This window comes from Manihot esculenta, chromosome 1 (genome assembly GCF_001659605.2).
Source record: "Manihot esculenta cultivar AM560-2 chromosome 1, M.esculenta_v8, whole genome shotgun sequence".
Classification (NCBI taxonomy): domain Eukaryota; kingdom Viridiplantae; phylum Streptophyta; class Magnoliopsida; order Malpighiales; family Euphorbiaceae; genus Manihot; species Manihot esculenta.
The window spans coordinates 32619243-32646303 of record NC_035161.2 but is presented as its reverse complement, the minus strand read 5'-3'; the positions used below and the strand labels follow the sequence as shown (position 1 = coordinate 32646303).

General features: G+C 33.0%; 5 protein-coding genes across 8 annotated transcripts; 2 read left to right on the top strand and 3 right to left on the bottom strand.

Moving 5' to 3' along the window:
• Positions 1–5892: 5892 nt before the first annotated feature.
• LOC110628176 (transcription repressor OFP7) lies at positions 5893–7064 on the bottom strand. Its single transcript, XM_021774702.2, has one exon. The coding sequence runs from the start codon at positions 7016–7018 to the stop codon at positions 5951–5953; it is 1068 nt and encodes a 355-aa protein (XP_021630394.1). The 5' UTR covers positions 7019–7064; the 3' UTR covers positions 5893–5950.
• A 2569-nt stretch (positions 7065–9633) lies between these two features.
• LOC110620875 (inactive TPR repeat-containing thioredoxin TTL3) lies at positions 9634–13657 on the bottom strand. The gene is made up of 7 exons (XM_021764817.2): positions 12110–13657; positions 11262–11457; positions 10994–11169; positions 10584–10917; positions 10237–10438; positions 10011–10117; positions 9634–9912 (listed from the first exon to the last, which is right to left on the bottom strand). Exons 1-7 carry the CDS (start codon positions 13042–13044, stop codon positions 9760–9762), a joined length of 2103 nt encoding a protein of 700 aa, XP_021620509.1. The 5' UTR covers positions 13045–13657; the 3' UTR covers positions 9634–9759.
• A 325-nt stretch (positions 13658–13982) lies between these two features.
• Positions 13983–15279, top strand: LOC110626894. Its single transcript, XM_021773065.2, has 3 exons — positions 13983–14173; positions 14257–14301; positions 14651–15279. The coding sequence occupies exons 1-3, from the start codon at positions 14006–14008 to the stop codon at positions 15068–15070; spliced, it is 633 nt and encodes a 210-aa protein (XP_021628757.1). The 5' UTR covers positions 13983–14005; the 3' UTR covers positions 15071–15279.
• Positions 15280–15434: 155 nt separating this feature from the next.
• On the bottom strand, positions 15435–21689 carry LOC110616271 (protein CONSERVED ONLY IN THE GREEN LINEAGE 160, chloroplastic). Of its 3 annotated transcripts, XM_021758647.2 has the most exons (9): positions 21251–21688; positions 20114–20163; positions 19930–20008; positions 19747–19842; positions 19423–19503; positions 19204–19295; positions 17233–17325; positions 16613–16681; positions 15435–15726 (listed from the first exon to the last, which is right to left on the bottom strand). In XM_021758647.2, the coding sequence occupies exons 1-9, from the start codon at positions 21572–21574 to the stop codon at positions 15591–15593; spliced, it is 1020 nt and encodes a 339-aa protein (XP_021614339.1). In that variant the 5' UTR covers positions 21575–21688; the 3' UTR covers positions 15435–15590. The 3 variants fall into 3 exon arrangements, with proteins under 3 accessions (XP_021614339.1, XP_021614345.1, XP_021614353.1); XM_021758653.2 differs by lacking the exon at positions 16613–16681 and having other exon boundaries at positions 21251–21689; XM_021758661.2 differs by lacking the exons at positions 16613–16681; positions 17233–17325 and having other exon boundaries at positions 21251–21689.
• A 690-nt stretch (positions 21690–22379) lies between these two features.
• Positions 22380–26972, top strand: LOC110601128 (14-3-3-like protein D). Of its 2 annotated transcripts, none has more exons than XM_021738160.2 (7): positions 22380–22901; positions 23374–23680; positions 23768–23855; positions 25299–25408; positions 25509–25657; positions 26417–26469; positions 26573–26972. In XM_021738160.2, exons 1-7 carry the CDS (start codon positions 22838–22840, stop codon positions 26573–26575), a joined length of 774 nt encoding a protein of 257 aa, XP_021593852.1. In that variant the 5' UTR covers positions 22380–22837; the 3' UTR covers positions 26576–26972. The 2 variants fall into 2 exon arrangements, with proteins under 2 accessions (XP_021593852.1, XP_021593843.1); XM_021738151.2 differs by having other exon boundaries at positions 26414–26469.
• The last annotated feature ends 89 nt before the right edge of the window (positions 26973–27061 follow it).

Genomic DNA, 27061 nt, shown 5'->3' with positions numbered 1-27061 from the left:
TTTATTATTTTGATATTTTAATATTTTGTAAGATTTTGTTTTAAATTAATTTGGTTTAAATTAGAAATTAAATTCGTACAGCTTATTTAGGAAGGAAATTTCTCTAAGAGAATTTAAGAAAATTATCTTTAATATAATTTACTGACTATTTGACTAAATACCCTTCCTATATTGTAATTACATCTTCCTACACTAGAATTAGAGTTTGGAGGCTATAAAAATACACTTAAGGTGATAGTTACGATTGGATAATTAATAGAGATGATGTTATGAATAATATTTTGATTTTCTTAATACAAAGATGAGTCTTCTTTATGTACTACCATATTTAATAAACTTATCAAGGTTTTCCTTGTGGCGTTTTTAACTGGTTTATCACTCTATAATCTTCATTTCTAATCACATTGGTTGATTAGGGGTGTAGTAGAGCAACCTTCTCTCCATAATCTTCATTTCTAAAAACATTGGTTGGTTAGGAATTTGGTAGAACAACCTTATGAAGATATATTTACCTTATTCTTTGTCAAGTATGTATTCGAAATTTTTTATTATGAGTTGATCCTGGATTTCACATCAGTTTGTATCAGAGCACGATAATAGATAAATTTCTATTTATCTATTTTTATTTATTTCATATTTTTTTTATTTTTTTCTAATATATTTTATTATTTCAGTTTATCTTATAGCCTCTCTTACAAAAAAAATTTTAAAAATCGATTATATTTATGTAAAAAAAAGAAAAAAAATCATTTCAGTTGTGTAGGATTTGAAAAAAAAAAAGATGAGAGAGAAAAAAAAAAGAAAAAGAGTGAAAAAAAAACCGTTTCAGTCTTTTGATTTAAAAAGAAAAGAAAGATGAGAGATGTTACAGTTTAGTGCTTCATTCGCAAAATTTCATACTGAATTCAAAGAGGATACTATATATGTCGATGCTATATATGATGATAATTTTCTTGTCATTATGGTTGAAGATTCGAGGACGAATCTTTTCGAGGAATGAGAGAATGATACGAACACGAAAATGACACGATTTTTCAACAAGTTATGCATTGAAGTATTCACACTATTCATGATTTAATATAAAAAGTTTTAAATCATGACAAATCAAATTATCACCGTCTAATTTAAGGTTTATGAGATAAAAACTATATTTGAGAAATATGGGAAAATAAGAAAATAAGTAACATACTTTTCAGTACATGTGGATGCGTAACATAATTTCAAATTGCATAATGCATGTATGGTCGAATTGCACTTAGGTCAATTTTATTATTTTGGTATTTTAGTATTTTGTAAAATTTTATTTTAAATTAATTTAATCTAAATTAGAAGTCAAATTCATAGAGCCCTTTTTAGGAAGAAGATTTCTCGAAGATAATTTTAAAAAACATTTTTTTAATGTAATTTAAATTTGTGTATTTGATTAGATATCCTTTTCATATTTTAATTACATTTTCTTACACTAGAATTAGTGTTTAAAAGCTATAAAATACCTTTAAGGTGGCAACTATAACTGCATAATTAATAGATATAATGTTATAAATAATATTTTAATTTTCTTAATACAAATATGAGTATTCTTTGTGTACCGTCATATTTAGTAAACTTATCAACATTTTCATTGTGGCACTTTTTAAATGGTTTATCTCTCCATAATTTTGTTTTTAATCATATTAGTTGGTTAAGGTGTGGTAGAACAACTTTCCATCCATAATTTTCATTTCTATTCGCATTAACCGTTTCTAAAAAATTAAAATATTTTAATTGAGTTACCTTCCACCAAAAGGAGATAAAAGCAGCTCAATAAGTCAAAGCCCTAAAAGCAGATAAAATATCAAAATTGGTGGTCACATATACATATATTGAGTGCATATTCACGATATACACTTGATAAATTAGCTTTTCAATAAACATGCTTTACACATTTTTTGTATTTATTGTAAATTTATAGTATTTTATGTAATTTTATATAAAATTTTCGTATATAATATAATTAATTTTTAATAACCAATTAACTAAAAAACAAAAGAAATCTTTCACTACCTAAACTGTAGAATAAAATAATAATTTAAAACATATAATCTAACTTCATTTATGATAAAAAATAAATTAAAAAAAATAAAAATCTATGCAACCAATTTATATATATATATTTTTTGCAAAAGAAATTATTTCAAGATCATTGGCAAGAATTTATTAGTATGTGATATGAACCGGGCTCACGGGAGAATTCAATAATATTTTGATTTTTTTTTTAAATGAAAATTGAAAATTAGATGAGTAGAATTTGAAATTTAATTATACTAAAAGTTTATTAAATGCTAAATTATAAAAATAGTATGTTTATAAATTATATATATTATTAGATTATAGATTATACTTTGTTTTGAATATGATATTTTATAATTCTAAAAAAATTAAATAGAGTTAAAAAATTATTTTTTATTTTTATTTTTAATCAGTTTTTATAAAAATCAATTTAAAAGGACAAAAAGCTTTTTTATTTTATTTTCTAAAAAAAAGTATTTAATGTTACATTACATATTAAATTCATTATCTTAATTTTTTGATTTTATAAGGTGAGATGAACTTTTCATAATTTTGTATTTTTTAAATCAATTTAACAATAGAAAAAGATTTTTTTTTAGTTTATTTTTATTTTAACGTTAAAATCATTATTTTAATTTTTCTTTTTCCTTATATATATTATAGATTATATGTTAATTATAAATTATAGGTAATTATATGAATTATAATATAATATTACAAATCAACTAATGGAATAATAATATTAATTAAAATGAAAATTTTCAGTTAATTTATTAATTTTATAAATAAAAGTTAGAATTATATTGTTTTGTTTTTTAATATCTATAATAAACAACTTTAAAAATGTGTTTATTTCTATTTTCAGTTAAACTTCCCGTGAAAATTGATCAAAACACTTCTTTAGCATATGGTTTCTATTCTCAATTTTTAATACAAAGATCAATTTAGTTTTTTTTAAATAAAGACTTTTTAAAAAAATAATTTATAATTTTCAAATTTATTCTTCTATAAAATTACAATTTTTATTATTATAATACTAAACTATAACGGGTATTATATTTTAAATTTGAATGTAGCTAATGGGTCATTTGTTTGCTAAACAAAAGATGACACTGTGATGAGTTATTCCCACTAATACTACTTTTTCGGTCGCTAAAAACTTTTGCAATAGATTTTTGCTCAGCGATGACAACGAATCGAGTATTTTTAAATATCTGATCCGATCAAATCCTAATAGAATGGATTTGGATAATTATAATCGGGTTTGGGACGAGTTTGAATTTAAAAAATAATATACGTTGCGGGTTCGGATCGTATTCGAATTTTATATATAGGATATCCACAATCCGAATCCGAATCCGTTTATATAAATAATTAATTTAATATAAAAATATATTTTATAATAATATTTATAAATATTTATATATTTTTTATTTAAAAATTAAAATTTAAATGTTTTTTAAAATTATTAAATTTTTTAAATGAAAATTATTAATAAAAAGTATTTTTATATAAATTATTAATTAAAATATATAAAACTAAATAAATTCAAATTTTATTAGGATAATAATAATCGGGTTTGAGACTAATTCGAATAGTTTAAATTAATTTTTAATCGAATTCACGATGAATTAAACGAATATTAATATAAATTGATTTTGGATAATTTAATTTTTACGAGTGTTTGTCCGTTTACTAACCTGTTTTTGCCAAACAAGAATCCCTTATTGATGTCCTCGTTGCTGCTTTTCCAACAGATTATTGCGCCTATCGCTACATTTTGTGAAGGATTTAGCAGCAGCAAAACTCTATTGCTATATTTGGGACGAAGCATTTCATTGCAAAGCTGCCCTAAAAAAATGCCATCAACTTACTTTCTGTCTGTTAAAAAACACTCACTTTTCGTTGCTAATACATTGAAATGTCAAAACTAATCCATCGCTAATGTAAGTAATTAGTGGCTGAATAATTCAATTTATAAAACAAAAAATCATCTATAAATAATATTTTTTATTACTAAATTTATTTTTATTAATATTTCTTCATTAATGCATATGAAAATCCATAAATCAATAGTGTTTTTAATTTCCACCAATTGATTGATTAATTTTTTCTAAATTGATAATCCAAAAGTTTATATACCTTTCTGATATTAGTTCGAAATTTATTTTTTTTCAGTGAAATTTAACCTATAAATAAATAGGTTAAGATTAAATTGAGTGAGTTTATTAAGAAACCAAAATTGAAGTTGGGGGTAGGCTTCTAATTACTAGAAAATATTTCTTTGGACAATCATTACTCCTTAAGCTCATAGCCATGGTTGAAAGAACTCAACCTATAGAAAGAAAGCTACCACTGAAAATTCCGAAGCTTCAAGATTTATCTGACCCATATTCATCAATATCCTGCATTCCAAGTTTATCTCAATAATGCTATGAGAGATAAAACCTACATCGAGGTGATGACCACATATACATATGTTTTGGAGCCTCGAGTGAGCGAATTAAAGAGAAAGCATGAAGAGATTGGGATAGGGACAGGGCTGAGAGAGACTGAGTTTAGAAATGATCGATCAAACAGTGATATGGGAAAGCATGCATTGCATTTGCCAGGGATCCTCATATCACATATATACATCAACTGACAAAAGCTGTCCAATTCTTGAATTGTTTTCTTACCCAATTTCAGTTTCAGTTTCAGTACTTTCTTAAGCTGGGCAAAGAATCTCTGATACCGTGTGTGCCTTTCTCCTACTGAATTATCACTGTTTGCAGTTTCTTTGCTTTCAATATTATTTCTTTTTTTAGATTTCGAGAAGAGAAGATCTGCTAAGCATTCTGGGACTTTGATTTAGGCGTGGCATTTTATTTACGGTAACTGAGCCACCACCTTCTTCTCCTTCTTCTCCTTCTCCATATCCAATTATTTCTATTCTTCGTCTTCAACATCACCAACTCTCACTTGTACTGCTGTCTTGATGAGCGTGAATTAGTGTGATAGCTTTGCACACTAAACGAAACCGTGAAACAACTGTCAACCTTGTGACCATCACTATATCTCTTTTTTTTTAACAATTAAATAATATATACATCATGCAAAAGTTTTGCACACTCAACTAAGTTCAATCTTTTTTTCATGATTCATTTTGAATAATTAAGATATAATATCTATTGTTTTTTCTTTCAGGACTATGAGCATTGTAGTTGGAATCCTAAAAACTCTCCTTAGAAAAACTATTATTTTAAATGCTGTTAAAAAAAAAAGATTTTTTTTTTCTCTTTCACCCACAATTCTGAACTTACCCTACATCATAATGTAGAAGGTCAAAAGGCTAAAATCTAATATATGCTTCTTCTATTTCAAAAAGAGAGAGAGAGAGAGAGAAAAAAAGAATGGAGTTGAAGGGATGTTGGTGGAAAGAAGGGTGAGATGTGGAAATGGAAATGATGGTAATTGAGGAGCAAGAGGAACACAAGGACCATATTGGATGAGTAAATCCATGTGCTCTCTAATAATCAACCGTCCAAAGAAGAGAGGACGACCACTCTGCGTCTCCATTTCTCGACATCTTTAATTTATCGCCTTTTTCATCTTTTTATTTTCTTTTTTGTGTCTTCTTCACTTGCTAGCTCCGTGCACAACTCCATCTTCTGCATGGCCATTCCTCAATTGCTTCCCTCAAACAAAAACATCCCATAAGGATCTATTCTTGGATGCATTCGTATGATCATTTTTAACTTGATTCCAGTTTGTTTTTCATTGGAAATAAAAAGTAAATTTGATTGTGTTAAAAAAAAAGAGCAAACACATAAAACCCTAAAATAAAGATCAACTTGGATTTACTAAAGAGGAAGAACAAGAGTGTTCTCTTATTATAATTTGATTCATTAATTTAACTAATTCAAACAGATCTAGGAACTCCTTTTTTAATGGAATTTTTACAGAACAAATCCTCCCAAATCTCAGAGAATGCCTCGATAATAATCCCATGATAACGCCTAGAATTCAAAGACAAGAAACACTGCAACAGTTGCTCCAAATCATTCACTTCATACATCTGCTTCTCCAATATCATCTCCATCATCGATCTCTTGAAGTCCTTGTATGGGTCCTCTGATTTCTTCACCACTGCGAAGCTCTCCCTTACCTTCCCCTCCACCGTGCACGGTATCAGCCATTGAAACCTCGACAATCTGGCCGGAGATGACTGTGACTCATCAATACTCTTTCTTGCCTTTCTGTTAACGTATCTTTTTGCCCTTTTAACCCTCTTCTTGCGATTACTTATCCTGTTAAATGGAGATTCACGTATGGTTTCCAAATGGGTGCCGAACTGATCTGGCGAAGAATAATCAGTAGAGAAACTTTTGGTTGATGAGACTAATGTTTCCGTTTCCTCATTGCCCATACCATTTTCTGGATCATTATCATCATCTAAACCTTCACTGCTGAATAATCCACTATCAGTTGACGAACTGCTGACACGGATTCTCGGCATTGTTTTCTTCTTCTTTTTAATCCGTCTTCTTTTCGTCCTCTCGGTGTTGGGAGGAGGAGGTGGAGGAAGAAAAATGCTATCGTTTTCAAACTCACAGGAAACCAAAGTGTTACAAACTTTCCGACGAGGATTTTCGTCGTACATCTTGGCCACAACGTGCCATTTGTCTTCTCTTTCCCAGTGGAACTCAGGCGTAGGAGGAGGAGGTGGTGATTTGGTGTGGTCGGTCTCAGAGAGGTAACGTGCAGTAGTGGATCGTGATCTGAAGCCGCTGGTGATTGAAGCGAAGGCTGAGGACATATGACGCTTGATGGAGGAAGACTTTGATGGAGGTGGGAGATGGGGTTTGACCGAAGAAAGTCCGAGAAATGAAGGGACAGGATTGGAGGGGAAAGTGGATGGGTCCTTGGAGCGGCATGAATTGAAGGATGTGATTACTCTGGAGAACTTAAGCTTGAAACGTTTCGCCATTTTTGCAAAGCTTGGAAATGGCTGCAATATAGCTGTAAGCAAGGCTGATATATAGCATAGGATCCATTTAACATGTTGTTCGATCCTTTATTACGAGAAGTACTTTTTTTTACTTGAAACATTTCAAGTAATTTTTCTAAATTTATAAAAATTAAAAATAAAAATTAATGTGTGGGTTTCATTAAAATATAGAAATTAAATTATAATTTATCTTTAATTAGTTTTTTATAGATCATTTGATTTTAAAAAAACCAAATGTTTGTAAACATTTTATTTTAATTTAAAATATTATTTTGAAAGAATGTGTAAATGTTGTGTTGTAACACGTAATATTTTTAACTATTCAAAATAAATTTTATTTATGCACATAAATAATTAAAAATAATAATATTAAAAAAATTACAATAATTACTTTCATTTATAATTATTATATTTATGGATTAAAAAGTACAAGTTGAGATATTTTAAATTTAAATAAATATATTTATTATTAAATTAAATATATGAGTGCAATAATTATTAAATTTATATATAATAATAATAATCAAATTATGAATAAATATGATTATTGTTTTTCGGGTGTAGTGATCGATGAATATGATATATTTAGCAGTGTGAGTGCGGCAGGTCCGACCCGAGGTGTATCCAGCCGTAGTTTTAACAGACAATAGAAGAAGTGAAGCCTGAAAAACACACATGGAGCCTTGATAAAAAAAATTAATAATAATAATTACCTTCATTAATTGTATTTGGTGGCTAAGTCAATCAAATCTCGACAAGGTTTAGTATGTTACAGTTGGATTACGCGTTTTGCTTTCATTTCATCATCAAAATAGAAAAATCAATTTCCTTTTCTACAAAAACAGTTTTCACTATTTTACAATTGAAAAGCTTAAATATTTAATGAGTAAAACTTTCACCATCTTTGAATCGAATTTGATTTTTGTAGCTGTGAAATATACTGTTGACACTTCAGGAGGAGCGGCAATAATAAACAACTACATCAAAAGGAGAGGCAGGGGGAGCTCTTACCATCTCCAGATTCTACAATAATATCAATAGCATAGATTAAAGAGCAAGCAAGAGAGAGAGAGGGACAATATCTTTTGAGAGGAGGAAGTGAGAAAAAGGCGGATCGAAAGAAACAGTGGGGGTGGGGATCCAACCCTACAAAATCATTCCTTCTTTCCTTTTTGCTCTTTTCGTGGTGATTGGTCATGCCTTTTATACGCTGCCTGCCCTTCACTCAGATTTTCCTTGCCCCTTTAATTGTGGGTTTTGAGTTTTCTTTATTTATATATATATTTTTAATTCTGTTGTCTTTGAGAATTTTGAAAGTTTACAAATTTCTCTCTCTGGTTTTGAACTAGAGAGAGAAAATCTCTCAAGTTTGGACGTTACAGTACCGTAATCAATTATTCTAAGCAAGCTAGGTCTTAGTTTGAGCTTGATTTGTTCTTGTAGACCTTGGATCGATAATTACTGGCTTTGATTCTAGTGTTGTTTTTTTTTAACCTAAAGCTATATTATTGTTCTCTGGGTGCTGGATTTGGGCCTCTCCGCCTGATTGATATGCCACTAGACTTGGTCCACTTCTAATTTAACCATCTTCGACTAAAAGGGAAAAAAAAAAATCCACGTGCCAAATGCCAATGACCTCTGTGGATTGGAGCTCCACTCCACCGCATCCCTTCATCTTTTTTCCTTATTTTTTTGTTGATCGTAATTAGGCTAGGGTACAATCGATTTAAATTATATTCAAATCTAAATCAAAATTACTTGATAATTCTATGGGCTCAAATCTAAATTATAATCATACTAAATTTAGATTTCTTCATCAGATATCCTTTCAAAAAATCGACCCAAATCATGTAAGAAAGTTTAAAAAATTTACCCATTACCAATCTTTTTTAGAAGTTGCATAATGATCATATTAGATTTTACATCCCAAACTAATTTTCAGGAAATATTTCAAAGAATATGTAATGTAACCTTCAGTTATCTTATGAAAAATTCTCTCACATCGACGAATTATGAAAATTTTAAATTGTATATAATAATTAGTACGAAACTAGTCATTTTGAACAAAACATGGGTTCAACTTTTTCCTCCTCAATTTTCTTGGCCAACCCAAAATCTCCATCTCTGGAATTTGGCCAAAATCTCCATCTCTGGAACAAATTCAGCAATCTCGGTGGACAAAGCAGCACATTCCCGGGCTTCAAATCGGTGGACAAAATCTCAACAGAAGATATTTTTTATAAAAAATATTTTTCAAATATAAAATAAATGGTCTTATATCGAAAAATTTATGGGTTGAATGAGAAATAAAATTAAAATGTGAGTTTAAAAATAAATGAATTCAATTCAATTAAATTTTTTATTTGATAAAATAAATTAATTTAAAAAGTAATTTTATTACTATAAATAATGACATAATTATACAACCACTTAATGAAATTTCTGTTAAAATTCATAATAATAATAATAATACTTATTGTTTTTTACAACTAAAAACAAAATATAAAAGTAATTCGGCTTATTAATTATTAGAAATAAAAATCCTGTTGGATATGAGTCCAAATTTGGTATGCATAGAGAAACTGGTATGCATCTCGGAGCAAAAAGAAACCATTGGTTCTTCCATATGAATGAATTAAAATAATAATAATTACAACAATTTTTTTTTAAAAAAAAAAAGGAAAAAAAAAAGGCAAAAAGAGATAAAAGAACAATTTATTCTATGTACTGTAACTCTTCACTGAATCCTCTAAGAACTGAAGACTTGGACGGATCATCTCCTTCACCTTGTCTCCATTCTTATAAACCTTAAATGTTGGAACAGTTCTTATGCCCTCAGCTTTTGCTACTGCTAAGCTCTCCTCCACATCCACCTTCAATCAACACCTCACAAATAATCATTTCACAATGAAAAGAAAAGGCAATGGAATGATCCCATTAGCTTAAAGAGAAAGCGAAACATAAATACTACCTTAAAGAAATGAATTGATGGATATCGAACACATAACATATTTAAGAATGGGGATACATCTGCAGATTGTTCATCAGACGCTGCTTTAAAATGAACAATCTTTACACCTGGAAATTTCAAAGATCTGGGTTAGAAGTGTAAGACAGGAAGGATGGAAAGATCATTGATGGCCAAGCAATCACCATACAAATTACAAAGATATATTGCAAAGGCACCAAGTATTTACCAGGTGATGATATTGCAGCTTTAAACTTATCTAGACTGGAGAGTTCTTCTACTTCACCACCAAAATTTGTATTATGAACTTCACCAAGAGATTTCTTCAATCTGGTCTGTGCTCGTTGTAGAGATTCCAGAAACTCATTATCCCCAGCTAATTCCTTTCTCAAAACCTCGTAATCTTTCACAGCTTCTGCCCATCGTCCAAGCTACAACATCCAAAAGGAAAAGAAGCAGATTAATTACCAAAAAAGAACACCCCCCCCCCCCCAAAAAAAAAAAAAAAAAAAAACTAAGTGGCAGAATAATCTCGACAGCACATGCACGTACAACAATGCAGAAACAAACGTTCACCTTTTCATTTGAGGCAGCCCTTCTAAATAAGGCCTTGGTGTAGTTTGGTTGTATTCTAAGAGCTTGAGTACAGTCCTCTATAGATTTTTCCCAGAGTCCAAGTTTAGACCAACAAACTGCTCGATTGCAGTGAAGAACAGGGTTAGAAGAATCATATCTGAGGCCTTCCCCATAGGCTGAGCTGGCTTCAGCATATTTTCCAGAACTGAAAAGATCATTGCCATGCTTACGAGCTCTTGCTGCCATTTTGAAATTGGTTAACACCATAGCAATGTCTATATTACTATAATCAATCAGACCAGCCTTCTCAGCCATTGAAACTGCATTCTCAAATCTGCAACAAATCTATTATCCACTTGTCATCCCAAAAGCAGAAACTATTTTACATTGAACTTCATATAAAAACTCACTTTCCTAGTGCCATCGCAATCTGGGCTTGGACATAAAGCACATAAGCTTCAGCAACCATACCAAAGAACTTTGTTTGTGGAGGATAATATTCAACTTTAGACATGTTTGATATGGTTGTATCTGCATCTTCAAGTTGGTGAAGTTTCAAAAAGGCTTCTGCTTTACAAGCAATAAGCTGTAAATTACATACTAAAAGTTCAGGAATTCAAAAATTGCTTCCCTTGTCAAATAGAAAAATGTGATCATTTTAAGGCTAATGGGCTATACCTGGGGAGAAGAGTCTGCTCCAATTGTTAAGGCTGCATCAGTTTCCCTAAGTGCAGCCTTCCAATCACCAATCTTCCGTGCATCTGCACAACGATGTATATGCTTCTCCAGCGAATGCAACTTCTGCAACTCAGTTGGACATGGCTGTTGCCCGTGAAAAAGCAAGTGGCACCGAGCATTTTCAGCCTGTCCTAACCTGGCAAACTACCCGAGTTTAAGGATTGTAGATCCACTGTGATAATAATTGATGCACTATTGGAACAGAAGAGCACAAACGACAATCTACCCACCTAAACCTGAGAAAACTACAGTAACCCTTAAATCAATGGAACTAAAATGGAGAATAGATAAGTTGATGACTAGAGAATCCAAGACATTTTGAGCTCGAGTCCAAAAAGAGTCACATGAGCATAAATTGGAACTTGCACACAACTCCACAAGGACAGAAGCACAAAAAAACACTGAAGCTGAATCTAGATATCTGCATAACACACACAATCCAAGAATCTACCTAAGACCTCAAATCCAGGAATGGATCCCCAACGATTATCTAGTTCCTCAAGTACTGGAATACTAAGCAACAAAAAGATCCTATTTTCTCCAACCCCATGATGAATATCCTAGATCACTGATCACAAAGGATGGAAACTTCAACATGAGAAGAAAAAACAAGCAAAGAAGAACTAATCATGTAAAAAGAGATTCGATCTTCACCATGACCAACATAGAAAAACCAGAGCGACATAAACGGATCACAATCATCCAAAACAAGAATAAAACTCACGATTAGATAATGAAAGTAACTAAAACAGAACAGAACTCACAAACAATAACCGAATAGAACTTACCTAAGATACAGAGAGGCCAATCTCTGATGAGCCCTGGTGTAACCAGGGTCCAGTTTCACAGCCTCTTCACATTCCCTGACAGCCTCGCCCAACTTCCCTATTGCCGTCAGAGCCGCCGCCCTATTACTCCTGTACGCCGCATTCTCTGGCGCCAACAATATCGCTTTATCATACAAACCCAGAGCTTCCACAAAATTCCCTCTTCTATACATCTCATTGCCTGTCTTCTTCAACTCCTCTGGATCACCACAACCTCCGGTATGTCCTCCAGTTCCGAATTTAGTAGCAGAACCACCACCACCACTTCCGCCACGCATAATGCTGCCGTGTCCGTAGTTTGCCGTTCCGGTACCCAGAGTGTCAGTCTTGTTTGAGACACGACATGTCAAAGCAGTTTTCAAGATTTTGCCAGATGGACAAATGTTGCCACTGTGAAGCAAATTTGAGCTTGAACTAGTAGAAACCGAGCTTGCTCCATTAGTATTTCCACAGCTGCTACCATTGCTAGTAGAGCCAAAACTTGAACCAGAGTAGATCAATGGGGCTCCAGCCGAGATGGATCTTCGATGACCCAGATGCGAATTGCTTGAACGGAGAGTGCTATGTCGAGCTGGGCTAGTCTCAGACAAGCCAGGGAGCTCGCCGGATTGGTTGTGAGTGACATTTTCATGCTTTTTAGGGAACTGAGTAGAGGTGGTAGTAATTTTGGCGGTCGAGACAGAACAGGAGGAACTTGCAATGCTGGTTGAAGGGGTGGAGGCGGTAGAATTATTGAGAGATGACGGAATTATTAATGGTGAAAGTGGAGAACCCAGATCGAGTTCTTTGAAATCCAGCTTCTTGATGGAATTGCTGCAAGTGAGAGAGTCACGAAACCGGTTGGTGAAAGAATCATTAATGGATTCCTGAGAGGGTAATTGAGAGTAGGATGACATTATTGTGTTATTTTTTTTATGAGAAAAGTTGAAGAAAAAATTCTAGCAATCTGCACAAACTTGAAACATAAAGGAGAAAAATATGAAGGAGAGAAAGAAAACAGAAGAAGAGGAAGAGGGGCTCTAAAGAAACATGGAATTTTTGTACAGAGAGAAGAGATGGGGATCTCGTGATGACATAAAAAGGGGGAGCAAAGAATGAACGTGACCAATAAACAACTTGTTTTGAGAGTTTTTTTTTTTTTTAATTACTTTTTCTTTTCATTATTCACAGATCTTTAATTTATTTAATTTTTACCTGCTGCTTCCCTCTTCAGTGTACCCAGAAAAGCAGAAAACTCTGTCTCTGTTATTTGATATGCGTGTCCTACGTAATAATTCCTCTTCTTTTTCTCTGCTGTGCTCTATAGCCTATAATTTAGTATCACTGTTTATTTCCAAAATTAGTAATAATTAATAATTTAATACAAAAGGGGTGCGTGGATATTACATTCTTGAGAAAAATTGAGGTTGGATTAAGGGCCAACTGCATACCAAGTGATAATGGTAGGATGGTTTTAAATTCCTAGTGAGGAGCTCTCGTTGTTGTTGTTGTTGCTGCTTTTCAGATTCCGCCACAATTTGTTGTAGTTTGCGTATTAGAGATTTCCATAGTGAGGAGGGTGACTCCAATTGGTCCAACTTCTACGAGTTTCGACCTGAGAGTTTCTCATTGGCTATTGTGGGATTTCCCCCCTTCACGATTCATAATGGTCCCGTTGATATTTACAATTTTTTATATAAATACTTAATTTAACTGGCTAAAATTAAAACACATTATCCTTTATTAATAAATTTTTAAAATCAGAATTGAAGTTTAATAACAGAATAAACAAACCTTTAAAATTAATTGTAAAAAGTTTATAGATTAATAATCAACGCATCTTTATTAAATTGATCTCATACACATTACGTAAACCACATGGCATATCAAAGGCAAGCTATAATAATTGAGACCTTCAATACTTTGAGCATAAACAAGAGGAATTCGAAAATGAGAGCTCTGAAGGAGGAAATATCTGTCGAAGATTATCTCCGTTTCTTTCACTCCCAAAAGCGATTCGATTTTACCGTCAATTTTCTCAATCAGGTTGCCCTCTCTCTCCTTATTTTCACTTTGAATTTTTTTTGCGAAATCATCTATTCATGATGGTTTTCATTCTTTATTTGCAGATCATTGTCATCCACGGGTTTAAGAAAATCCTTCAACGCCCTAAGGTTTTAATCGCTCTTTCTTTCTTGTGTTTGTGATTTGATTAACAGTCTTAGCAACGCGTTTGGTTGCAGAGAAAATGTTGAAAAATTAGTATTTCAAGCCCCTTGAGTTTTAGTAGCTTTATCACGTCCTGTGTTTCAGTGGTTAGCATTCTCAGTGTAAAATATTATTAGCAGTCTTTACAATTCTCGTTGGCAAGGCGTTTGCATTTTCTAAGCAATATCTCTCTGCCTGAAACTTCTGTTTGCTTCCCGCTTAATTTTCTCAAGTTCTTGAGTATTTGCTGGGCAACCAAACATGTTCTAATTGTTCCTTTTTCCCGCTTTTATTTCGAAATTTCAACTCCTGCAGAAGGTGTTAACCGAAGCCATCGAAACAATTGACCTTCTCAATCTCTCGCGCTCCACTTTGAGAGACAATGGCATGTCCTCATGCGCATTCATCAATCTCGAGGATGTTATCGCAGACCTGAACGACCTCAATTGGCAAGATTGTCGCGTCACCTCTATACAAACGCTAAACTCACCCAAAGACGACTTCTCTTCAAATACTCATGCCACCGATACCGCTAACCACTCTCTCGGCCTCAGTTCGAAATCGACAGCAGACTGTCATGGAGCTGATGTGGTTGCTCTTGCCCCAGGCTCTTCTTCGAATGGTGGCTCCACGACTGGCAGAGGCGCCCCAAAATTGGGCCGCAAGAGGAAAAGAGAAGGCGGCCGTGAGTTGGGATCTCCATCTTCGGGTCTTGCGTCGCTTGGATCGTGTTGAATTTGTGGAGGTGATGATTGTGTATTTCTGTTTGTTTTCTACAATGCCTGGATTTTTTTTCTATTTTGTTATTCTGAATCTCTGATTGATCAAAAGGGCACTTTGTGCCTTTTTCATCGTGCTTGAAGCGCAAGGGCTCTTATGTCCTTCGAGCAACATTTAGGCCTTTTTTAAAACTTTAAATACAGATTCACATAATTCTTACTGTATGTTTCGTCAAAATTTAGCTAAAAATAAATGGAAACAACTATTTTCCTAAAACAAAATTTATATTATGACATTTTTAGAATTAAGATTAAATAATTATTTTATTTATAATTACAAAACTAATTATATCACTGTAAAATAAATAAAGATTACATAATAAATAAAAATAATTAAGCTTTTACATTTTTTTATTATATTGGTCTGATCCATATAAAAAATGTAAATAAATACATAAAATCATATAATATTTACCTCTATTCCAACATATAGCATTGGCTATATAGGTCTACAGTCATATGGATCAAGTTCCATCTTAAACTTGTCTTTTCAAACTCACAGTAAGTGCATCCTCTATAGCTTGAGCAAAAGTTGCAATCTTATAAGTGAAAAATCCCACAAGCATTGGTATCAATTCCAGGTGCATAAACCCATAATCAGGAACAATGATCCTGCACCAAATGATGAAATCAAGACAGATATTCACTGATTTCCCAACAAAAAAAAAGATTAGATAATCACCGTAAATCGGATCTAGAAAATGTGAGAACCATACTTGACCAACTTTTAATGTTTGATTACAAGACAAATATACATCACATGCCAAAGAAAGAAATTGAGAAAGGGACGAACAATCAATCAGCAAAAGTAATGATCAAAGGTAAAGATAATGTTATATCTTAAGTGTTAAAGAAGTCTAATATACAAGGCTAGACAATAGACAGGCTACTTACCACAAGGCTTGGAAATCTTAACACTTGATAAAGATACTGTTCTTGATCTTAAATCCGTGAGTATATCCAATTAACCCCACAAATCACTGCTTTCCATGAACACTTTTGAGATATGGGGTCAATTCATTTTAGGAGTAACTAAAGTTTGACTTGACAGAATTTAGGCGAGTACTTGAAAAAGAAAGGGAAAAAAACAAAAACTCTTCAGGCGGAATCATAGAACAGGAAAAAGGCAAGGTAGAATCACCTTACAAGATGGAATTAGCATTATGGAGGATACAGACACATATAAACATACATAGAGCTGATTTGACTCTCCACGCCAGATTCTTTGCACATAAGCCAAGGCCATAAACAACAATTTCTCAAGGAAGCTGCCATTTTAGATTCTTGACTTCTGTGCACAGCTAGGTCCCATGTAGCCAAACTCTCTCACACACAAAACAAATTGAACTCTTGATCGCTAAAATTGCAACTTATAATAAAGCCAAACTATCCAGAATCATGAATTGATTCAGAAAGGAGCCCCTCATCGCAGCAAAATAATAATAATAATAATAATGAAAAAGGGTATCAACAGTAATATACCACAATAAGCACTTACCCATTCCACCGGTTATAAATCATGACTAATATAACAGGAACCAGCAATCTTGGCTGTCCAATGGCCCCCCTGGACAAAAAGCACCACTAGGATAAACAGCATAAAACCCATTTTTGTGCTCTCAGAATATAAGAGTGGAAAAATGCTATTTCCATAGGTTCCAAAATATAACTAGTGGCTTTTCCTAGTGCAGCTATTTGTGTACTCATGATAAAAGAATCCCAAATCCATGCCTCTTATTTTCCTTTTAATTGAAAAAAAAAAAAATTCATACCACCACAAATTGAATAGAAGTTGCGTCGATCTTTCACATCAGGCAATACTTGTGTAAATTTGGATTGCTTTAATATGAAAGTGTACTTTTCAATTTGAAACCTTTCCTAACAAGATAATCACGACACTGTTTTATTGTTTTAGATTTTTTCTGTAAATTTATATATAATGATAACAACAAAGATTTTGAGCTCTCATAAAATTATTGAATCAGGTTAATTGGTTAAGAAACGATAGCATGAATACTATCAAGGATGTGTAAAACCTAGCTTGCAATACAGTGCAATGTCCAAATATGAAGCCATTATGATAACTAATACTTAATAGAGAAGGCAGCTTATGCATACTTGATGAGGCCCTTGGCTCCATCTGCCATGGAATCAACACTACTCCCAAGCATACGTATATACACTAAAGATCCAATCAATCCAGCACCAAAACTGTATGCATAAAATAAGATATGAATAGTAAGTATCATAGAAAAAGATCTGAGCAAGCAATCCAATTTGTTTCAAAGTTAAAAAGTGTGATCTGCAGAAACATTGGATTAAGACAGACTTTGCACGAGTAACTGGAATTACACTTAAAAAATAGAATCAAGGTTAAAAACAGAAGAGAAAAACTTAGGTGACTATAAATCTGGAATTTTACAAAGCAGTCTACAAATATAAGATTGGTCAAACCATAAAACAAGACATATAAGTTGCCCAAAAACTTTTAGAAGGCTACTACTTCAATTGCGGGCTTAATTTAGGTGCTTAAATTGTTAAACTGAACTAGAACGCAAGTGGCAATGGTCCATGCATTTGGGTTGCTTTATGGGGCAAATCTAATTTAGTTAGAATAAACTTTGTTCGAGGACCTTTACAGTTTGAAATTCTTATCACTTAAAAGCATAAAATTGAGAATTTTTAGGTTATAATGATTTTAGCAAAGGGTATTCATCTAGTAGTAATAGTTCTTAGTTCATCACTGGAAAAAATCAATCATCTAGGTGTTTTTTTGGGAACTGAAAGAATAATCTAGTGAATCATAATAGTTGCCTAAAATTAGTCAGCTAACAAATATATACTCTAAATAGATGCCAATGCGGGATAGCTAACTGATCAAGAAAGAAATTATTTGCTCGTATGGATTGCTCAGCAATTGAAACACCTCCATTATGGGAATAAGAAAACCACAGTATCACCAACTAAAACACCTCAACTAGACTTTTCTACCAGTCCAAAATAGTAAAGCAATAATTGAAGAGAAAGGAAATCATTTGTTGTCTGAGGGATAAGTTCTTCAACACTGTTAAAGCTTCCAACTCTTTTGAGAAAACATCAATCAGGTCTTGTTATAGCACTGGATAACCACAAGTTTGTTGAATGCTTGACAAATATGAATGGTGGAAAAGCTAGTGAGTATGATAATCAATAATATTAATTACATGTTCAAGGATATTACTAACGAGGCAAAGAATTCAATGGAAGTTCCAGTTCAATGCAATGATGATATTAATTTTTTTGTTTTTACTCCAACAAAGATCAATGATATTTCAGGAAGAGCAATGATTTCCTGTTATCATCATTTCTTTATCTGCAATAGAAAATAATGTCACTTTGCTGCTACTATATGATTTGAAATTATGGATGTCCAGATGCCGATAGCGGGTGGAGTACGATACATACTTGAGGTATGGCAAGAAAAACCAGATTTGAAGGGTTAAAGACGTTGATAAATGTTCTATTTATGTGGCAGGATTAGTTTTGTGATCTGAGTTTATTGAGTAACTAAACATTTCAGTCAATGTTTGTTCTGAAGTCTGATTGATCAGTCAAAGTTATTCTGAGAGGATGTCCTCCAGAATGTGATAAAATAACAATTCAATAAAGAAATTGCAGAAAAATTCTGCCATTACATTGTATATACACTTCACTATAATTTGCCAAACTATGTCATAAGATCTATACAAAGCAGTCCTGTACACTTTTGAAAGTACAAATGGAAGAATTCAGTTTTAGATTTATTTCTCTGGATCCACTCCAAATTTTATTTTTTGTTTTTTTATTACCATTATTTTTCTGAGGATTAGATCTCTTAGACCTGCACAAGGAGGTGGACTTCCACAACTATTGCCATCCTAAACCTCCATCCAAGCTAAGTGGTAAGCTATAAACATGAGAAAGAGAGATAGAGAATGTGCAAAATGAAAGAAAATTCCTTGCTATAATGATTAACTTATTTATGAGAACAAGAAAACCAAACTTTTATGGATAGAGTGGTTGAGATTTGATGTATTTAAAGGTCCAAACTTCTGCAAGCATATGGTTTACCTAGCAGCAATTTCCGGAGAATAAGTGATATACGCTGAGACCAATCCAACACCACCTATACCCAAGGTAAGAATCTGCAACTTCTTCTTCAACTGCCCAACAAAGGGGAAAAAATCCACATTGGAAGCACCAACAAAGATTACTTTAATAATTTGATACGTTGATATATTAATACCATCAATTAACACACTTGTGTGCCCAGAAGCTAAAATAAAGTACCTTGAAATACTGCTCTCTTGATTGAGCAGCCAGTAATTCAGGATCACCTTGAGGCCTCCTTGCTTCCCTCAACATCACATCCTACAAGCTATGTACAAATGAGACCCAAAAAACTAAAAAGCATCTTTCAAAGTGATAATTAATTCAATAAATGCATTTATGAAGATCTCCAAGGTTAAAGCCAAAGTTAACCTCAAAGTTTAAAATAAAAGATTGTGAAGAGTTTAACAAGATACCTCAGAAAACATACCTAGCATGATAAAGGATTGTAAATAATGGAAGTTCATTTAGATATTAATCTGCAAGATAAAATATGGAACATACACTTCCCCCAGTTGCAGCCTTAGTTGCTTTATCCCACTTTTCCTGCTCCCTGCGTGTTGGTACCAGTCTCCATTTTGTAGATTTGCCAATACTGCCCTGGGAATCCAAAAAAAAAAGGTGCTAAATGCAATACTTCCTGATCATCTATAACTCTGATTGACAATTCAAAAGCATTGATCTTACCCTGGTTGCAGCCTCAATTGGCACTTCTGATATCGGTTTTGGAGTTTGTGTAAGCTCTTTACTCAAATCAACTTCCAAGCTGTGATTAGAGAAAAATAGAAAATAAGAAAAACTTTAAATAAACAGAGTAGTATGTGCTTTAAGGAAGCAAATCCAATATATCATTGTTTATGTGAGCACATACTTATCCAAACTCATGACTCTGTTTAGACTTAGAAATCCAGAAGACTCTTCCTGTTCACATGAAATAAATAAAAATCAAAACCACAATAAATAAAGAAAACCACATAAACCTATAAACCAATAACGACTTCTTTTGTTGTTTTCACCATAATGCACTATTTCGGTCAAAAAAGAAGTGGAGAAGTAGGGAGATGAACCCTTGCTTCATCTGGTTTTGAGCTCTTAAGAAAGCAAGATGCAAAATTAACTACAATATATTATAATGGTAGAGCACCAACTAAAATAGATATTTACTTTCTTGACCAAAAATAATGACCGATGTGCGGCACAAATTTCTTTTCTTCCCTTTTTCTTTGGGTTTGGTTCATCAACGGCCATTTAGAATGGAACTACAAGATTAAATTAACAATACATTTACAGAACTAACGAAACAACAGTAACCTGTTTGAATCACAAACAAAAAGAAGCTCAATGAGTTTCAGTTACCCGAATACAGAGCAGTGAATTTGCTGCCATACAGATAGAATAAAATTAAGAGTGCACATGAAAAAAGATTGAAAGTAAAAAAAAAAAACACTTGTTTTCAACAGCTAAAATATTTAGTTCCAATCAAAATCACCAGTTAAATCTGATAATAAATTGCTCAGTCATAGGCATACATAGCCATCTCTCTCTCTTAGTGTATACTTATGCGGAATCGAATTAAACCTATTGGTTGCTCTCTCTCCCTTTCACCGCATCTCTCTCCCCCTCTACCTCTGTCTTTCTAGCTCTTGCTCTCGGCTCTCTCTCTCTCTCACACGCACAAAACATTTGAAATAAATATTTTGAAATTAAATCTTAGCCATAATTTTATGCATAAGATTAAGAGTGTTATAGAAGCAATTCCGAATTATATAGTAAAAATAAACTCAGGAAGTAAGGGTTTTACATAAAATAAGCATAAAAGCACTGCAACAAATCACATCATATCAACCACAATAAATCATTTACAAATAAATTGCAACTACAATCCTATCTAAATACATTCTTACATTTTTAGTTCATTTAAAGGAAATGGAATGTAAAATATAACTTCATAATCAAACAACAAAATTTAACTTAACAGCACAAAGGCAAAAAAGAGACTGAATAGAACCTTAACAGGAGCTGGTTCAAGAGAGGACACGTCAGACTCCTGAACCAATCTTGCCATACGACTCATGAAGTCTTTGTTCCAAATAAAATCATCAGAGGTTAAAGGGTCTTCTTTTTCACCTCCCCAGTACTTCCGGAGGCCGGAGGTGGTGGGTGGACCTCCGTAATCCCCAGGTGCCACTCCAGTGGACCATTTCAAAGGCTTCTTTTTGGGCAGTATCACTTTGGTCTGTCTTGGGTTTGGAATTTGCGGCGGTGTTGTTGAGGAGTCTTGGGAAATGGGCGCTGCCGTTGAGGTCACTGAAATGTAGTTCAGGACAGCCATTGGAGGTATAGTTGGAGATGGGCTTAACGTGAAAATGGTGAACTTGGATCTTTTAGTCGCTTGGCCGGTGCTGGTGGCTGGCCACTAGTTTGACACGCGTATCTCCTTCTTCTCAGAAGTTATATTTAAACTGGAAAATAAATATCTAAATAAGAAAAAAAAATGAAATTCTAATAATATAGAGTAAAAATTACTATTTATTCTCTGTTTTATCAAGCAACTCATTAGTGTGTCTATTTTGAAAAATAATTAGAATATTACTGATATTTTAATAAATTGATAATTAATTATCTCATTAATTTAAAAAATATTTTATTATTTAATTATTATAATTTAAGAAATTTATTAATTAATTTTTCATATTTATAAAAATCCTACTAATATTTTAAAATTTTTTATACTACCTAAATTTCATAATTTTTATTCCTTTTTTTAAATATATTAAAAAATATAATTTTTTATTAACTTTTCATTTATATTTACTTTAAATACATTAAATTTTATTAAATATAAAAAAATTAAAATAAAATAAAATAGAATAGAATTATAATAATTTATTTATATATTATTATAATTTAAAAAATAAAATAAATAAAAAATTTAAAATAAGAAAAAAATCATAAGATGAACAAAAGTAACACTTAACATTAAAATTATTTATAAATTAATTAATAAATTTATAAAATATTAAAAATATTTTAATGTGTTTTTTACAGTAAAATGATTAATTAATAATTTTTTAAAAAAATATAGTAAAATTTTCATATATATATATATATATATATCGAGAAACAGGACGTCCGGACGTTCAACAAATTCTCTTATATCCTAACAATTCTACAAACCAGACGTGCAACTCGTTTCCCCTTTTCCAATTTCGCTAATGCTTTTTCTGTAAGAGGGCTAGATGAAAATGGAAATTGTGAGTGGGAGGCGAATAGCTATAATGGAATGGGAGTCTGCGGCGATATCAACGGTGGACGTGGTGTTAGGGTTTTAGTGATAGTAGAGAATGAGGGGAGACGAGAGGACGGAGAGGGTGGTCTGCACTTCTGAAGGAGAGAGTACCGAAAAGGGTTTTTAATACGAACAATACAGCGTGGTCCTCGTGAGAAGTAGTGGAGCCAGCCAATAAAACAACGTCGTTTTAAGAGTTTGGAAACAGTCTCTCTCAAAGAGCAGAAAACCCTCCACGTTAAAAGTAAACCCTAAACTCTCTCTCTCGCTCGCTCTCTTGAGATCGATACCAGCATATTCATACGTATGGCTGAACGCGACAAGTTAGTTTACGTTGCCAAGCTTGCTGAGCAGGCGGAACGCTACGATGGTTAGAGTCTCTCTCTCGCGCTCATGTGCTCTCTCTTGGATTTGCGCCTATTTTATTTTGAAATTCAAGTTAGATATGATTGAATTTGTGTGTTCTCAGCTTGATTTCGCTTGGACTCTGTGAGACTTAAGGATTATAGTTGAGTTTTTTGTGGTAATTGTGCTTCGTGTTATTATTCTTTTGATAATGGCTGAGTAACTCAATTTGACTAATTTAAGCAGGCTTCACTCAGCCAGATGTTTTAAGCTTGACGAAAATTGATATAATTTCTTCACATTTTAATGCTTTTTTATGTGTTTGTATATGTGTTTGTGTGTTTAATGTTGTCTTTTCTCAGGATCTGTTTGGTGTAGTGGATAATCGCTTGGAGAACTTTTGTCCAAATTCTTTACTGAAAGTTTATGACTTAAATTGGTATCTTAACTGTTGTTTGCTTGATCAAAAGTCCAATTTAATACTTGAATTTTTGCAGAGATGGTTGATGTCATGAAAAATGTGGCAAAACTTGATGTGGAATTGACAGTTGAAGAGCGTAATTTGCTCTCAGTTGGGTACAAGAATGTGATCGGTGCTAGGAGAGCATCATGGAGAATTTTGTCATCAATAGAACAAAAGGAAGAAACAAAAGGAAATGAAGTTAGTGTGAAGCGAATCAAGGAGTATAGACAAAAGGTTGAATCAGAGCTTACAAACATCTGCAATGATATCATGATCATAATAAATGAGCATCTAATCCCATCTGCTTCTGCAGGGGAATCAACAGTGTTCTTTTATAAGATGTGAGGAAATTACATTCCATTGAGCAATGTCTGGTTTGTTTAGAGTAGACATCAGGATTTTATCTTGGGAACTTTTTTTGGTTACAGGAAGGGAGATTATTATCGTTATCTTGCAGAATTCAAAACTGGTAATGAAAAGAAGGATGCTGCTGATCACTCAATGAGAGCATATGAGGTATCTGTACCTTTATTATTAGTAGTACTTATACAATTGTTGTTTCTTCAAGGTTATTGCTTGCATTTTCATTATAAGCACAACTCTTTGTGTCTTGCCCTTCGTTCTTTAGTAACCAAAGATTATGGTTCTTAATCAAATGCGTGCAATTTCAAGTTCCAGGTCATGATCTTTAGTGTGAATCAATAAATACTGTGACATTTTAGGATTACAATGTATTTGAGAGCCATGATTACTGGTGCCTTTTTTTTGTTGAGAGGATAACATATGTAGCAGCTAATGAACTATTGTTTTCCCTTTGGGTTATAATTACCCTCAACTTGCCTCTTTTCTTTGTCTCTTGCTCTATGTATGGAAGAATGTTTTTTAGACTATAAGTAAGGACTTCTAAAATAGTGAGTTTATATGGGAGGAAGGTTTTTATGCGAGAGGGAAGGTTTTTGAATGTTTCAAATCCTCCAAAAACCTCACTTTTTCAGCCCATCAAATTGGTGGATTAGATAGGTTTTAATACTTTACCTTACCTTAAAAAAATCCTTTTAACTCTATTCAAACATACTATTAGACTTTTGGTAGGGGGTGAGCAGAATTGGGTTTAAACCAAATGACATAACAAGTTTAACCCCAATAAAATTTGCGCCTAGCTAGATCTCTCTCTTTCTCTCTCTCTTTCTGTGTGTATAGCTGGTAAAGGAGCAGAATAACCCTCTAATTGAAATGGTTGACTGGTGCTCAAATATGCTTTTGGTCTTGAGTTTGGTATCCAACACTCCCTTCCTTTATTTATTTTTTATTTTTGTTAATTGGGAAACAGGCAGGAAAACTGCTTCAAACTCGACCGGGTTTCAGGTTTACCAGTTATCCAGCCTGTTCACACTGGTCCTCTCTAGTTCACTAAAATCAGGGTTTGGAGGTTAAAACTGAACTGGACCAGGCTCCAGTTCCCTGTTTAACTGGTTCAATCCAGTTTTAACTTAGCTGGTCCAGAACTCCAGATCCTTCTTTTCATAGTTCTGCAATTCCTTTATATAGGAAGTTCTTGATGTTAGAATATAAGCACCTAGCTATCTATATTTACCCATAGTGCGGAATCTGAAAGTTATTGCTATTTGCTGAGGCTTTTTTTAATATGATCTATTCTGATAGAAACCCAGAAAAACTTATTGATTTTGAGTCTGATACTAGTCCAGATCCTACTTTTCTTTGTTCTGCAATTCTTTTGTGGAAGGTTCTTGATGTTAGAGTGTCATCTCCCAGCTAGAACTATATTTACCTGTTGGTGGAATGTGAAGGTTGTGTGCTAAGGCTTTTTAATGATCTAATCTGATAGAATCCAGAAGGCTTGCTGATTTTGAGTTCAGTCTGATGAAATAATATTGCAAATTAAATGCATTACATGTTTTGCAGCAAACTGTTTAAGTGGCTTTTTCCCCTGATTTGCAGACAGCTATCACTGCTGCAGAGGCTGAGTTGCCTCCCACACATCCTATCCGATTGGGTTTGGCATTGAATTTCTCAGTATTTTATTATGAGATCTTGAATTCACCTGAGAGGTGTGTTGGAAAATAGTTGAGTTTCTATCACAAAACCTTAAAAATTAAGCTCTTCTTTTGCATATTCATTTGATGTGGAATTTTTTTTTTTAACTTTCAGGGCATGCCACTTTGCAAAGCAAGCTTTTGATGAAGCAATCTCAGAGCTTGATAATTTGAATGAGGAATCATATAAGGATAGCACCTTAATAATGCAGCTTCTCAGGGACAACCTGACATTGTGGACTTCTGACATCCCAGAGGATGGAGGTAATGTTCATAATCACAACATGATTTGGTGAAGCTTCCAGCTCTAGTTGCATAGTTAATTTAATGGTTAAGCTTGCTTTTCCCTTTCTTTCTAATTTGCTAAGATACATGTCATGCTATTTAGACCTATTGTCACATAGTGCTATGCTATATTACATGTAGCTGATTATAGTTATTTCCATCTTAATTTAATCAGAATTAATGAAGCTTTACTTGTGCTGATGGGCTTTTTTGCATTCTTCTCCATTGTTTCATCAGAACAATATGAAATCTATTACCCTTCATTAGCAGTTCACTTTGCATTGGCAATAATACAATATATGTATATAGGCACATGATATTTTCTTTGCTTGGTAAATTTTGATAAACCATGACAATGATGGGCATCTGGAGGAAGATGATTGCTTATTGTGTATATATTACTTCATCTTATTATTTAATGAAGCTTCATTGATGGAACATTAAATGTTGCAAACTGACATAGGAGAATTTGGAGGTTTTTGTCGTCTTAGTTCTGGTTTACGTTAATTTTGAAACCAGAAACGAAACGATAGAAACTCAAATAGGCAACTGAGGCTAACTTTGTAGGAATATAAATGGAATTAATTATATTACATAATACATAAATATGCATGAGCAGACAAATTCACAAAATTTTCACATTTGTTTTTACCATTGTTTTCCAGTAACATTTGCTTTTAGTTTTCGCAATCATCATCTGATTGTCTCTAATTTTCTGGATGCTTTATGCAACAGAAGATGCCCCGAAAATCAATGGCACTGCCAAAGTAGCAGGGGCAGAGGATGCAGAGGTGATTTTCCTTTTACTCGGTGCTGTTATTGATATTATGATGTTTATATGCTTGCTCATTTTACTCTTTCTTTTCTTTTTTTATTTCCTTTTTTTTGGTGCAGTGATGCATGCCTCCCTACATGGGTAAAGGATGATGAGACCTGATTTTCTGTTGTGGTGTCCAGTGAAAAACGAATAATCACGGATTTTTCTTTGTTTGCATTTCTATTTCCCAAGTGCCATAATGTTTTGTGATTTGTAGTGATGTCTGGACATGGTTAGTCTGACTTCCTGTGCCCAAAGGATTCCTCTTTAGTTGTGGTGGATGGAGTGTAGAGCATTGGCATGCTTGCTGAGGTGGTTTTTCTTGCATTGTTGTAACAGTATAAGAAACATGTCGATTTTCCTCACAAATCCAGAAGTTTGAAGCCTGATACCTGTTTATATTTAATCTGTATTCATAACAACCTACGTGTTTTCTACTGTTGTCGCTATAATGGCTGAAAATTTGTGCATTGTGAACCCTCATGTGTAGAATATTTTACTCGGTGAATGATGAAAGGAAATAATGGCATACCAATTTCGATAATGGGACATCAATTCTTGACCTT